General features: G+C 41.1%; 1 protein-coding gene across 9 annotated transcripts in view; it reads right to left on the minus strand.

The window, feature by feature from the left end:
- Positions 1-14,157, minus strand: part of LOC121941687 (myosin-10) — a 68,985-nt gene that overhangs the window by 4,186 nt on the left and 50,642 nt on the right. For all 9 annotated transcript variants that reach the window (XM_088075609.1, XM_088075608.1, XM_088075606.1 and 6 more), the window contains 19 exons: positions 14,016-14,153; positions 13,720-13,843; positions 12,035-12,206; positions 7,494-7,706; positions 6,947-7,091; positions 6,563-6,769; positions 6,271-6,375; positions 5,853-6,005; positions 4,990-5,238; positions 4,683-4,895; positions 4,183-4,395; positions 3,896-4,057; positions 2,939-3,067; positions 2,688-2,776; positions 2,002-2,125; positions 1,617-1,706; positions 1,235-1,353; positions 824-932; positions 526-698 (listed from right to left, as the gene is read on the minus strand). In XM_088075609.1, coding sequence (XP_087931735.1) covers positions 526-698; positions 824-932; positions 1,235-1,353; positions 1,617-1,706; positions 2,002-2,125; positions 2,688-2,776; positions 2,939-3,067; positions 3,896-4,057; positions 4,183-4,395; positions 4,683-4,895; positions 4,990-5,238; positions 5,853-6,005; positions 6,271-6,375; positions 6,563-6,769; positions 6,947-7,091; positions 7,494-7,706; positions 12,035-12,206; positions 13,720-13,843; positions 14,016-14,153 — 2,927 coding nt within the window. The remainder of the gene's footprint in view (positions 1-525; positions 699-823; positions 933-1,234; positions 1,354-1,616; positions 1,707-2,001; positions 2,126-2,687; positions 2,777-2,938; positions 3,068-3,895; positions 4,058-4,182; positions 4,396-4,682; positions 4,896-4,989; positions 5,239-5,852; positions 6,006-6,270; positions 6,376-6,562; positions 6,770-6,946; positions 7,092-7,493; positions 7,707-12,034; positions 12,207-13,719; positions 13,844-14,015; positions 14,154-14,157) is intronic.

A 14,157-nucleotide genomic window follows, 5' to 3' on the forward strand; every position in this document is an offset into this window, starting at 1 on the left:
CTGTAAACAAACAGAAATGTAAAAAAGTTATATGCTAAAACTACTTCTTGGTGATGAGCGGACTGTAGCGGTGAAATAGTTGCAACACGCAACATCTCGCAGAACCACAACTTTTTAAATTTCTGTCTGAGTTGATCTTCTCATCTGTTTCCAAAAATGTCAAACTATTCCTTTAACCAGACGATATGACAAAAGTAAGATGAGCCTTTAAGGAAACAAACTAAAGACAGAGATATCAAAACTTATAACTCCAAACTTAGAAGAATACCAGAATTGTCTTAATGTATACCAGAGTCACTAAAATGTCTTGACAGCAACTATTCGCACTTCTGTATGATTGTGTCATTAAGAGATCACTTATTCACATAATTTATTCAGTTTTTAAATTTACCCTTCACTATTATTTTCATAATTGCATCCTGAGGTGTCCTGAATTTGTTTTTTTCTTTCTCTTAAGTGTTTTTTGGAAGTACACGGGTAATCTGAGGACATCTCTAACACGGGTTAGCAGAGTCCTCCACGTACCTGAGGCGGTTCTTGAGTGAGTTGACCTCCCGGGTGAGACCCTCGCTGGCCTCGGTGGCATCGTCCAGCTCTCTTTGCAGCTTCCTGCGGGTGGCGTTGGCCCTGGTGGCCTCCTCCTCCGCCTCCTCCAGCTGACGCTTCAGCTGCTTCATACGAGAGTTGGCTTTCTCCATCTGACAGAACACATGGGGGAAACAGACGGAGGCAGTGAGATTTTATGGGTGGTTGGGCTGGATAACCGTTCTGAGTCAAAGTGAATCTTCTCATGAGTGCCACTTTGCTTCTAATGAGTCAATACCTGCTCCTTGTACTGGTCAGCGTGACGACGCTCATCCTCCACCTGCATCATCACCTCCTTCAGTTTCTTTTCTGTACGACGGACGATCTTGTTGGCTGCTGCTCTCTCCCTGAAAGTTCAAAAACAGAAACAGGTAAGACAAGAGCTCATCACCATCTGTATTTACAGTTACTATGTCACAAAAGCAGCTAAATCTTTGATGCAGGACTCTCACTGGCATCATCTTGCACATTTTATGTGTTTAAATTAATGTCATAGTGATTTATTGATGTTGAAATGATTGAGCACGAACCGTTAAGTTATGTTATTATATGATGATGTTTAACGATGATGTCGGATCAATGGAAAATTTCTCCTAAAATGGTTGCAATCAGTGACACCTTGTGAAAATAGATGAGTTTGGTCACTTACTTTCCTTCCTGCTCCAGCTGCTCCTCCAGCTGCAGGATCTTGGCCTCCAGGGCAGTGATGGACGCCTTGAACTTTGACTTGACCGTCCCCTCCAGCTCTGCCAGCTTGGCTTTCAAATCCTGTGGTCACAAGTAACTGTTAGGATCACGAGCATTAAATATGATGCTATATACATGCTAAACAATCAACATTTGAGGTGAAACACTGACATATTCCTACAATAGGGAGAAGCAAAATTTGATCACTTTCACATGGTTGAGGTGTTTTAATGGCTGATGCATACAAAACCAACAGGTGTCCAGCATCTTCTGTTGTTTTCAACCCATGTATGTATAAGAACAAATATATCACATGATGGCGTACTGAACAAACTATACGAGACCTTGTTCTGCCGCTCCATCTGTTGCCGAGCGTTCTCACTCTTCTGTGCAGTGCTGCGTTCCCCGGCCAACTCTGTGTTCAGGTTGTCAACCTGAAGGAGAGAAAGGGATGATAGAAAAGGAGAGAAGACATACAGATGATGAGAGAGAGACAGGTTGATGCAGAGTAAACTAATGTACTTAATGGCCACCAGTTTTGATTAATTTAACAGTTTACTAAAGAAATGTGAGTGAGGGCCTTTAAATAGTCCTTATTAAGCTCAGATAGTGTTTGTGTTTGTCTGAGTGTGTTCATCATCTATGTGACATTAATGGGGTCAATACGACACTTCTGAACCAAGTTTATGACGATGATTATTACTATTATCTAATGTGCAGTCACTTTACCTGGATGTTGGTCTTTCTTAAACGGTCATTGAGCAGCTCCATGTTGCCCTGCTCCTCCTCCAGCTCCTCCTCCAGCTGGGCGATACGAGCCTCCAGCCTCCTCTTCTCTTCCAGCAATGACGACCTGAGACACACACACACACACACACACACACACACACAGTACAGTATGTTATAAAAATGTAAAAATCATAGTATAGTATGTCTTAAAATGTTTTTAATAAGTCATAGTATGGTATGTTTAAACAAATGTAAAAACATTGTATATAATGTCTTAAAAAGGCATAGTATAGCATGCCAAGAAAGTAAAAAAAATAAAATAAATAAAATTATAGTATACAAGGCCATGCAAACGGATGTCTTTAACTACACAGTATCCTACTATGCGCCAAAACAATGATTAAATTCACACAACTTTTGGCAGGCAACCTCTTTGGATAAATATAAATAATGAAAACAAACTATGAAATGTATTACCTTGGAAAATGGCATTGAGTTTTTAAGGGCCCTAACACACACAAATCTTTTCACACTGCAGTCCAGAAAACAGAGTGACCACTCAGCAGCTTTCTCTAAAGCTATCTAATTTTGCAAAGGATGACCAAGCGGTAAAAAAAAGGTGCCTGCCAAATATTTATATGGGCAATTATTTTTAAAAAAATCATTATAAACAAAAACACACTTACTTTCCAGAAGCACTGTTGGAGATCTCATCAGCCAGCTCGTCCCTCTCCTGTTCAGCATGTCTGCGGGCCCTCTCGGACGCTGCATGGTCCTACACAAACAACACAGAAGAATCAGTATGGAGAAGATCTCCCATTCATGGTCACTGTGCTTGTTATGAATAAAAAGACACATTACCGTCTTATATCGGACAGATAGCTGATCTCTAATTCAAAGATTTTTTTCACTTTAAATATAAAATCTGGATTTTGACCTCCTGTAGCTGTAGGATTTCTGCCTCTAGGCTCTTGAGTTTCTTCTCGTTCTCCTTGGACTGGGTGAAGATCTCATCCCTGGAGGCTCTGGCCTCCTCCAGCTCCCTCTGATAGTCCTTCATCTGAGCCTGCAGAACAGAGACAAAGTGGACCATGTCAGACACTCACACAATAACAGGAAGTTGGTTGGTTTGGCCGATTTATTTGGCCAGCTTATCAACAGTCATTCAGATAACAGAGCCCATTAAGTTACTTTAAAACCCTTAGTGCCGAGTCATAATAAATCACATCTGATGGCACAGATAAAAAACACTTTTTTTTAAAATTCAGAGTAACTTACACTTTCACAGGATATCATTATCTCTGTAGCCCACTGTGAATAATTGGCCATAAATCATGGCAACGAGATGCTCAAACTTGCTTAAAAATCAGCATGTTTTTAGTTTTTTTTTTTTAAAGTTTTCTTCATTTTTGAAATTAATCCAGTGAAAGTTGTCCGTACATCCATGGACACGCTGCAAACAAAACTCATCGCTAATTCTGCATACTTTTCATGGTGGCAATTTGCCAAGTGTAGGCTGAAAATCCGGCTAAAGTTGTAGCCCGCACCTAAATCACTGACTCCATGACAACAATTTAACTTTTGTTTACATCCCCCAAAGCATCATGAGCTGTAGTTCCAAAACATAGAACATGATTATCAGTAATCTACAAGTGATAAATTCATGGAATAATTTTCACTTGTTTCCTGCTGCACCGTCAATATTCTTAACAGTGCTTAGACTCAGTGTCCCATAAAGGCGGCTCTTAGATTCTGCTCTGTGTTGAAAACCTGTGAAAAGCAGTTTCAAAGATATATAGGCATAAGACATAGGCTATGCTCTGACCAGGTGTGTGTGTGTGTGTGTGTGTGTGTGTGTGTGTGTGTGTGTGTGTGTGTGTGTGTGTGTGTGTACCTGTAGTTTTCGGAGTTGTTTAACAGCCTCGTCCCTGCCTTTGTTGGCAGCTTCAATCTGCCCTTCCAGTTCGTTCAGGTCCATTTCCAGCTTCTTCTTTGTGGCAATAGCCAGAGTTCTCTGCTTCCTCTCGTCCTCCAACTCTGCCTCCATCTCACGCACCTGGCGGAGTTAAATAATGTGTGAAAATGTGAATATTGCAGAATTTTAGAATTTCATATTTCAAGAAAAATCTAAAACGCATGGAGACAATTAATGATGGTCAGAGATCCGTGTGTCCTGTGTACCTGTTTGACCAGCGACCTCTTCTTCTCCTCTCCCTGCTCGTCTCTGTTCTGCAGGTCTCTGTCAAACTGAGCCTTCATGGCTTGCATGTTGACCTCCAGACGCAGTTTGGCATCCTCTGTAGCCTGCAGCTCATCCTCCAGCTCCTCCAGCTGAGTTCTCATCTCCTCCACCTGTTGCTCCAGTGTTCGCTTGGACTTCTCTAGTTCATGGACCTGTGCGCAGCACCAAGGAAAACCACAACACAAGACGCAGACAGATCAGAGGTCATCAGAAAACCCTGTGTGGAGACTGCTCTGATACTAGGAAGAAACATTAAAGGATATCTGAAAAGCATCATCTGTGTGGTGAACGCAAAGTCAGAGCTGAAAGTTACAGCTTAATTTCAGCTGAAGATGGCACATAGACTTAATCCAGAAATGTCTATCTGCTAAAAAGTACCTGGTGTAACAAAGGGATTTTTTTCAATATGCATAAAGAGTTCATTTAAGAGTTCACTCACATTCTTGCCAACATCATCCTTGGAGCTCATCAGGTCCTCCATTTCAGCACGGAGCTGCTTGTTAAACCTCTCCAGTTCCTCCTTGGCCTCCAAGGCCTCCTCTAGAGCTCTGGCCATAGACAGCGCCTTAGTGTCCTTCTCTCTGGCCTCAGCCTCGGCACGGTCTCGCTCCTCAGCGTAACGAGCTGAGATGGTCTTCTCTTCAGCCAGCAGCTGGAAAACAAAGAAACAATGGCCGTCAATACACTGACATCAATCTCATCGTAATGAAAAATTTCGGAAACATTTTTTTTGCAGTCCAGCGTACCTGATCGAACTTCTTTTGTTTCTTCTCGAGGTTGGAGACAATCTGTCTCTGGTGGTCCAGGTCCACCATCAGGTCGTCCAGCTCCTGCTGCAAACGGTTCTTGGTCTTCTCCATCTTGTCCATGGCCATGGTCTTCTCCTCCAGACGCTGGCTGGTCAGCTCTACGTCTTTTTGGAGTTTTCTCTTCACCTCCTCCAGGCCTTCCATTGATCCCACGTCCTCCTCCAGCTTCTTCTTTGTCTCAAACAGCTGCAGGAAGGCATTTTTTAATTTTTTTTTTTATCGGGGAACACATAAAGATAATACGCTTCAACTAGTAATCAACTTCCTCTCTTGTGCTTGTCGTGGCCTTTAGTGTCAGTTGATGTGTGCTGGCTTAAAGAGCAGCAGCGCTACATGCAAAGTAAACAGAGGACAACTCAAAAGACGGGGCAAATTTAAAATAAGGAGCTATGTAATTTGTCCTTTACCCAGATATCAGAGCTACTGATAAAATGAATATTTCTGTATTTAAAGGGAAGTTTATATTTGTAAAATTTCAGTTCCCTACTTAGATGCATCCGCCTCCAGATTTTCACTGCATGTGGTCTTAAATTGGCTGCAAAGTCTCACTGCTTTACAGCTGTCCGCACGCTGCTCTGCACATCAACTGCAGGTGTTCACAGCTGGGAAACTTTACCCTGACCCTTCTCTTGGCATCCGATCGAGCATCAGCGGTACCTGAAAGGTGTGCCTGCCTGCCTGTCTCACATGTTTGTCTGCGTCACTCCTTCAAATGCATACAAATATCTACATTTATGTGTCTCTATGTGCTGTACCTGTTAATGACACTCATCAATGTTTGTGAATATAAATAACCGTACCTGAGAGTGCACCGTCTGCAGCTGCTTCTCCAGGTTGCGTCGTGCCTCCTCCTCCTCCTCCTGCTGCTCCAGCAAGGTGTTCTTCTCCACCTCCAGCTGGCGGATTTGGCCGCTCAGATTCAGCTTTTGGCGCGTCTCCTCCTGGCGCAACTCCTACACACCAGAAATGATGATTGGACAAAAGAAAAGCCAGATGGAACTCATATGTTTTCACATGATATTTGTCATGTTTAAAATGTCATCATAAAAAAACAAACAAACATGCAAACTGTGTTGATTTGTGTTCTGGATTTCATTGTGTACATCAGAAACAGTTTAGACTTCAGACTAAATTACGGTAAAAAGTATTGAGAACTTGATTTTTGATAAACTTTCCTTTAGCTTTGAACCTGGCTTACACTGATGCCGTCTTTCATACCTCAGAGTCTTGCAGTTTGCTGTTTAGCTTGTCGACTTCCTTGGCCAGTTTGAGGCTCTTCTTCTCGGCCTCCTCCAGCAAAGTGGTAGCATTGTCCAGCTCCGTCTGACAAAAGATAAACAGGGCTATGAGAAAGGCATGACAAAAAAATCCAAAATGTGCCAGAAATTTGCCCTTTAAAATATATATTTTTTAAAGAGTAATCTGCAGCTACAGTATATCCCCTCATTTCACTGCAAAACTGCAAATCTTTGCTTCACAGACTTCTATAATTGTCTGTGGAGGTACTTACCTGGAGTTTGAGAGATCGTTCAGACAGCTCTCCCTTGGCCCTCTCGACCTCTGTGGCCCTGGACATAAACTCCTGCAGCTGGGCCTCCAGTTTCTTCCTCTTATGCTCAGACTCTGTCTTTGCCTGCTGCAGGCTCTTTACATCGGAGGCCAACTCTTTGTTGTCACTCTCCAGACTCTGCTTGTTCTTCTCCAGGTTGGCCTTGAACTGTACAGAGCAGAAAAAAATGGTTTTATGTTCATAGCAATAGCATTCACATTGGCTGTTGCTGGGATCGTGCCTTTTAATTGACGATATAATTAAAATTTCCAGCATCATATTATGGAACTGACATTGCCTGATGAGTGACAGCTGTGTGGGTGTAACCAGGTATGACTCACTCACCCTCTTGGCCTGTTCCAGCTGTTCGGACACCTCCTCCAGCGCTGTGGCGTGCCTCTGTCTCATTTCCTGGATCTGAGCTTCATGGTTTTTGGTCTCCTCATCGATCGCCTTCTTCAGCTCTGCCACCTCTTGTTCTCGCTTGGACCTGGAGTTTGGACACATGGGAGAGGTTACCAAAGGACAGGAAACCTTCTAGAATACAATACAAAAACATCTTAACATTCAGGGTTTATTGCTACTGACATCTTTCATGAATTTCCAATTTACGGTTCCACTAAGAAATGAGGTAACTGATGTGTGAAAGACGGAAAAACAAACAAACAAAAAAAAAAACTACTGAGATAAATTCTGTGCATGTTTGTAAGCATATTAGCGGTAAATGATGTCACATGAGTTTATCACAGTTCTTTCTGGAACCTCAAAAGGCCTTTATACAACTTTTTAACCCATGCAGTAGTATTCCCCAAAACCTGTGAGTAGAAATTTTGTGTATAAAGTATGCAGAGTTCCCTTTATCACTGTTGATGAACCAGTTTTAAATAAGTACCGGAGCTCCTGCTGGGCTGCAGTGGTATCCAGCGTGTCCTCCAGCTCTGTCTTCAGGGCCTCGAGCTCCTCGCTCAGGTCCCTCTTGAGTTTCTCAGCTTTGCTTCGACACATCTTCTCAGACTCCAGGTCCTCCTGAAGCTCAGCTAGGTGGGCCTGCAGCTCCCGAATCTGCTTCAAGGCATTGTTCTTCTGGACTGTCTCCTCATCGCTCCTGTTTGGAGACACCAAGGAACACAAGTCAGTTTTTCAGGTGAGGTTCTTTTTACAACACTTAGTCTTTTTCATAATGAAAAAAGAAAAAAAATACCACCTCCTTAGCTCAGAGGATCTAAATTTCTACTTCTTCTACACTAATCTTAAAAAAGTAAATATCTTGTTTTTTTTAGTTTTACAAATTTCTGAGGATATTTTAATCCTCAAAAAAACAGGAAAAGAATGTGGAGTACATTCTTGTACATGTCATCTCATTTAAGGGCTCAGATCTTCACAAAACAAACATAAAAATAAAAAAAAAAATTCAATTCTACTTTCTATTCTATTTTCTGTTCTCTTGGCTCTTTAATAACAGTTTCAATTTTCTTTAACTGCCCTTCTAATGTATTTCTCCAGCTTTTAATGTTTTATTTAAAGCACGTTAGAAGATTTGTTGCGGAAATGTGCTATAAATAAACTTGCCTTATAGCAGAGTTAAACTCACATTGATTTCTTTCAGGAGCTCTATTTTCAGTGAGCCTTACAGATCAGTTAAAAATATACACTGAAGCTGACAACAAAACGTTCACTGAAACCTCGGCTCCTTTTAGCATGTTTACTTCAGCTGAACTTCACTCAGCGCTCACTTCAACGCCTCATCTGCAATCAGCACTTCCATTTTAACTTCTATGTGTTTTAGTTTCAATTCAATATTTTCAGCACTCAGCAAAAATAAATTATTTTCAGAAAATGTTGCCTTTTCAGTTTAACTATTTTCATTTTACCCTAAAAATCTATGAACAATATGTTGGTTCTTTCAATGAGAGCAGAAGTGCAAGAATGATGTAAATTTACTGAATGCAATTATTCAAACTTCTGTTGTTTTATAGTCTAAAGTACTAATACGTATGTGAAAGTCAATGATGTCATTTATAAACTGAAATGAGGCCACCGGTGCACACAGGGTGGCAGTGTGGTCAACCGCTAACTGCTGAAGCTCTCCACATCACTCTGTGTGTGCGTGCGTGTGTGTGTGTGTGCGTGTGTGTGTGTGTGTGTGTGTGTGCATGTGCGTGTGCACGCACGTGTGCATTTTCTGCGGGAAGATGAACTTGTTAATGAGTCTGTTGATCTGTTTGCTGCTGGACTTGAAGCCGAGTCTAATTTGTGCTGGCTGCAACACTCCCGTAACATTCCTCACTTACGAAGAAACTGATTAAACACACTGAATGTAATAATGATTCAGCCTCATAATCAACACAGTGCCACAGCAGTGATTAAAGGCACTAATGACTCCCATATAAAAGTCATTTTCCAAAATAACACAATACAAATGCTCTCAGAATAGCTGCTGAATTCAAAATTGGGCTCATCAACTTTAATGAAAGCTTAATTATCTGGAGCTGTGACTAAACTGATGATTTCTGCGTGTGAAATCAGTCAGACAGACCAGCGACCCCTGTAGTCTGGAATATTAGCCTGCTGTAGGGAGGAAACTAAAGTCATATTTAAATCATTTGAGCTGACCTTCAGAGCAACGATCTCCACAGATGTTTACCTCATCCGCATGCAGACTTGTGATGGCTAAATGGGAAAATAATTAAATATGACACCAAACCTGTAGAGAATATTTCTCACTGTGTGGAAAATCAGGATGAACGGAGGAGTGAGCTAAATTTAGAAAAAAAAATTGTTGCAGGGACAAAGTGGTAAGACACAGGCCTTCTAAAGCAATAATTTGTGCATTTTTTCACAGTCAGGACATTAAAGAAGCCGTGTTAATAGTTTCTGCTCTGCTGTGAAGTAACAGCCCGTTTTAGTCCAGCTCTTTACTACTTCACGTGAAAAAACGGCAAAGCCCAAGACAGAGTGCATCAATCAGCATCAATTTGCCTGTAATCAGGCACGGCTGCCTCCAAGATGAAAGCCCTCAGAAACAAACATTGCAGCTGGAAGTTCAGGGTAGAGAGGGACTGAGGCGAGTGAACGACAGAGACAAAGTGTGTACGTGTGCTGACACACAAGCAGCAGCAGCTGAAGAGGACGTTAGCTGCTTTAAGTCAGAGTGCAGAGTTGACAGTGTTCATTTGTGTGTTGTAACATCTATTTTAGGTCTTCTTATTGGCTTGGAGTGCAGTTGTCATGGAAATAGGATGTACTGCACGCGTGAGAGGACGTGTGTCAAGTTGTGCATTACATACTGCAAATGAACAAAACCACTAACAGTGATATTTTACCACGGCAGTTTAAGTTTGTATTAAAACTGCAAATCGTAAGAATATTGGTAAAATTAACAACTGTTTAATCGATTAATTGAAAAAAAAAACAACAACAAAAACACAAAAACTTTGCTTATCAAAAGGGTTTTTTCTCAGGCAAAGCTCACAGCAACATATTGCATATACGTCATACAGCCTATGGTTAATTCATTTTTTATCATCCCCTGTTTGGACTGCTGTGAGTTCAGAGGAGTCTGCCTTGTAGCTGCTGTAAAAATGCACTTCAGTGTATTTGATCCTTTGGTATGATGCTTTTCAATTAATCAAAAACAATCCATGTGCTTTCTGCAAAAAAACAGTGAGTCGATGAGCTGACTCAGTATCTGTATCATTGTGTGGTGCCAAACTCTTAGCCAGCTATGCACATCCAGTTAATGAAAAGCCACTGAACGATAAATTAAAAGATATTCTGTGATAGCATTTGCTTCATTTTTGGCAAGAAGAATAATTTATAGAGTTTTATAGTAAGAATAATAAAGTAGAATACATAAGCCTCCTCTAAGTAAACTTTTATTGCACTCGGATCAAATGATCCCAAACTTTCCTTTATTCAATTCTTTGGAATTCTCATTTTTATAATTTCGGTTCCTTTATTCAGTTATTGTAGCGTTATGTTTCAAAATGAGATGACTTTCAATGTGTTTGTATTTTGTCAGTAGCAACTGTACCTGCTAAAAGGTAATGTCTGGATTTAGTTTTTTTGTTTTTTTAATAATTTCCACAGGGTGTGTAACCCAGTTAGTTTAGACATTTGTGGGATTGATTTTTATGTCTATTGCTCAATTAAGGATGTCATGTTGTCCAAAATTAAAAACAAAAAAAAAAAATAAAATAAAAAAGGAGACTTAATGTTATACTGAGTTGAACATGGTAGTCAAACTTAAAATCTCAGTATTTTCAATGAGATACATTCAAATTATGTAAACCAATCAGAAACAGGTCTGCTATTTTGCAGTGCAGTTTGCAGTTATAAACTTAAACAGTTATGCATTTATAACTTAAACAGATCAGCTCAACCAATGACTAAAACAGTAATAAAACTGTTCGTGGCAAAACACCTAACGGGCGATTTCAATGTTTTATTCAGATGGAAGTGCAAGAAGCAACTAGCACAACTTCTATGGTGGACCAGAGTGAGTCAGTGGAGTTACTAATAAGTTTTTCTATAAAAAAAAGTTCAAAATATACTATATTTAATTTGCAGAATTAAAAAAAATCAATTTGTGGCATTGGTTGTTAGGTCTGGGACAGTTAAAAGCACAATTATGGCGGATTTCCACCATTTGCATGTGCGTTGCGTTACGGCTCCGCTGCGGTTTTGCTCCATGCTCTGTCATCCGTCAATCCCCACCAGTTGCGAGTCCGGCATGGCGCAGCACTGCCGGATCGGCTGGAGTGGTGAGACCAAGGAGTTCTCGCGGTCATTATAGACTCATGCGCAGTTTATCATTACAGAAGAAAAAGTAGTAACTCCATTCAGTCCGTGGATTAATTATAGTGATGTTAATTCACTCCCATAACTCCCAATAAGTTGCTCCTCACCATTTCCATTCTATGGTTGTCTTTATAAAAGCATGTGTGGTGTCATAAATAATATTGTGGTTTTCCACCTTCCAAATTGGCTTCTCCTCGTCCGTGTTGCCGGTAATGACCTCAGAAAACCTCTGACCTGTTGAAACCAGGCCTGGATCCGCTCATTTTGACATTTTGTCAGACATAAACACGGAGTGTTTTATTCTGGAAAGTAATCGGATGTTTTAATGTTGTATCGCTGTCCAATTTCCTGTCTGCTCTGTGTTAAATTCGACTGAATTTATGCGAAGTGATCTGGCATCCTGCAAAAATAGGAGGCTTGCGTATCTGTTCCGCAAGCCTTTGGACTGCCGGAGCTGGGACAGAGTCGATCCGCAGCGCAGCGGAGCCAGTGGAAAATGACACATAGACTAGAGTGCAATCTATTTGACAGAGCGGAGCCAGACCTCACACGGATCTGGTGGAAATCCGGGGTTAGGGACAGTTGTGGGATGCTCAGGAAACAAAGTTTATTTGGAGTTCTGCTATCACTGACCTGGCCAGAGCAGCCTGCAGCTCCTCCTCCTTCTTGCTCAGTTGGATCTTCAGCTCCTCTATCTGAGCCTGAAGCTCAACAATCTGGTCCTGCAGGTCCGTTGTCTCAGCGTCCAGTTTGCGTTTGGCCTTCTCCAGCTCTTGGCGCGTTTTCTCCTCCTTCTTCAAACGCTCTGAAGGGAGGCAAAATCACATGTCTCATACACAAGATTCCTCAAGAAAAGGCTCAATCAAACAGGCCAATAACTGTTTTAACACAAAACAAAACAACTTTTGACTTCTGATGATCTGAAGAGGTAAACGGTCACAGAAGGGTCATACGCGAGGCACAGGGAGGTCACAGAGAGTGACAAACCACTAACACCTAATTGCTTACAGCCTGACACAACTAATGGTAATCAGATTAGTTGCTGCGCCTAAATGCATGTGTGCTTTTTCAAATGTTCCCATTGGGACTGGGCGACACAGCAAAAAATATTATCACGAAAATTAATATTGATTGATGTTGATTTATCACGATGTATAATTCAATAATGCTGCTCTTTCCCCACCAGAGTATTTTTATTAAGTTGCCAGCAAGCGCCAGCATTTTTGGTCATATTTAGCAATCTTTCAAGACCTCCAGAATATTTTGTGTTTTGAAGTTATAAACAATGAATACATCAAGATGAAGAACAGCTTTCAGCTTTATTTGATTCTAGCTTCCTCTGTTCCTTTTTGTATCAACATCTGAATTTGTGCATTGTCATCAAAAAAACATTTTGGAAAAAAAACCTGAGAAAATCGCAATTTTGTTAAGTGAAAAATCAATTTCATTTGTATATTTTTAATTTTTCCCCCCTCTTATTTTCTTATGTCAACTTGAATTGTACAAAAAAAATGCCAAAAATAATATTCTGTTTGAGTTGGGGTGGAACTATATAGTGGAAAGTTCCCTAAAATGTCAGAAAACACCACAGCTACAGAACAGTCCCTAAGTGATGTTCCCAGATGATCTAAATAAGTCGGTAAATGTTTACCCTGCTGCGTTTTTGTAATAACACTGCTGAGAGGGTCTGAAAAGTCTCTTAATAGCGATAAAGTCTACACATTAGTACTTGTCACATTGTAGCGACAGTAGTCGCCTGTTTTTCGACGTGGAAATGTTGTCTTATTGCAACATCCAGAACAGTGTCCCCTACACTACGGTAAAAAAAACACAGATTAACGCCCAATAGTGGGGAAAAAGTTTAAAAAAAAAAAGGAAAAGAATAAGAAAAATGCTGGACCCGGCAGGGGGTCGGGTCAGGCATGGCGGCCCTGTGACCCGTATCCCCCCTGCTGCTGACTGACAGACATCTAACAACTTCTGCTGTATGACACTGCATGGCGGGCAAGCTGTTTGAAACTATCTAGGTGCATCCATATTGAGTAAAAATGACCATAGTTTATTATTGCCATCGATGCACTTTTTATCACGATCCTGTATTGAGATCCTAGCCCTAGTTCCCACACATCGAGTCCTAAGAAACCTCACACTTAAAACTGAAATTCTTGGAAGTCATTCATATCAGTCAGCTGAGCCTGTAACATTTCATGTTAATGCTGTACTATCTTACATACAGTGTGCTGTAACTTGATACTTGGTCAATGTTCTCTACTTGTGAAGCCAATAACAGTATCTTGCTGAGAGTCGGAGTCTCTTACCCTCCAGGTCAACCATCATCATCTCCTGCTTGTTCTTCACCTTGCCGAGGTTCTTTGCTTTCTCTTCCTCCTCTGTCAGCTGGGAGGTCATCTCACCGATCCGGTCCTCCAGCAGCTTTTTCTCCTGTTGGGTAAAATCAAAGTGTGGGTTAGACTGGAAGCTTAAAGATACACAATTGCAAAGGTCAAAATACACAAACTGTATTTCATTAGTTGCAAATAAATATGCCTAATCACCTTATATGAACTATTTCTGACATTGTTTGATGCACCATTTACAGATCTAATCCTCTCACCTTTAAGAACTTGGAGTTTTGGTCCTCCAGCAAGAGAATGTCCTCCTCCATTTTCTTGATCTTCGCCTCGGCCGTCACTTTATCCAGCTGCAACTTCTGTCTAGCTGCCTCCTCCTCATCGAGCTGCTCCTCCAGGTCCTGT

Source organism: Plectropomus leopardus, chromosome 3, assembly GCF_026936395.1.
Source record: "Plectropomus leopardus strain MGB_pleo_1.0 chromosome 3, ASM2693639v1, whole genome shotgun sequence".
Taxonomy (NCBI): Eukaryota; Metazoa; Chordata; class Actinopteri; order Perciformes; family Serranidae; genus Plectropomus; species Plectropomus leopardus.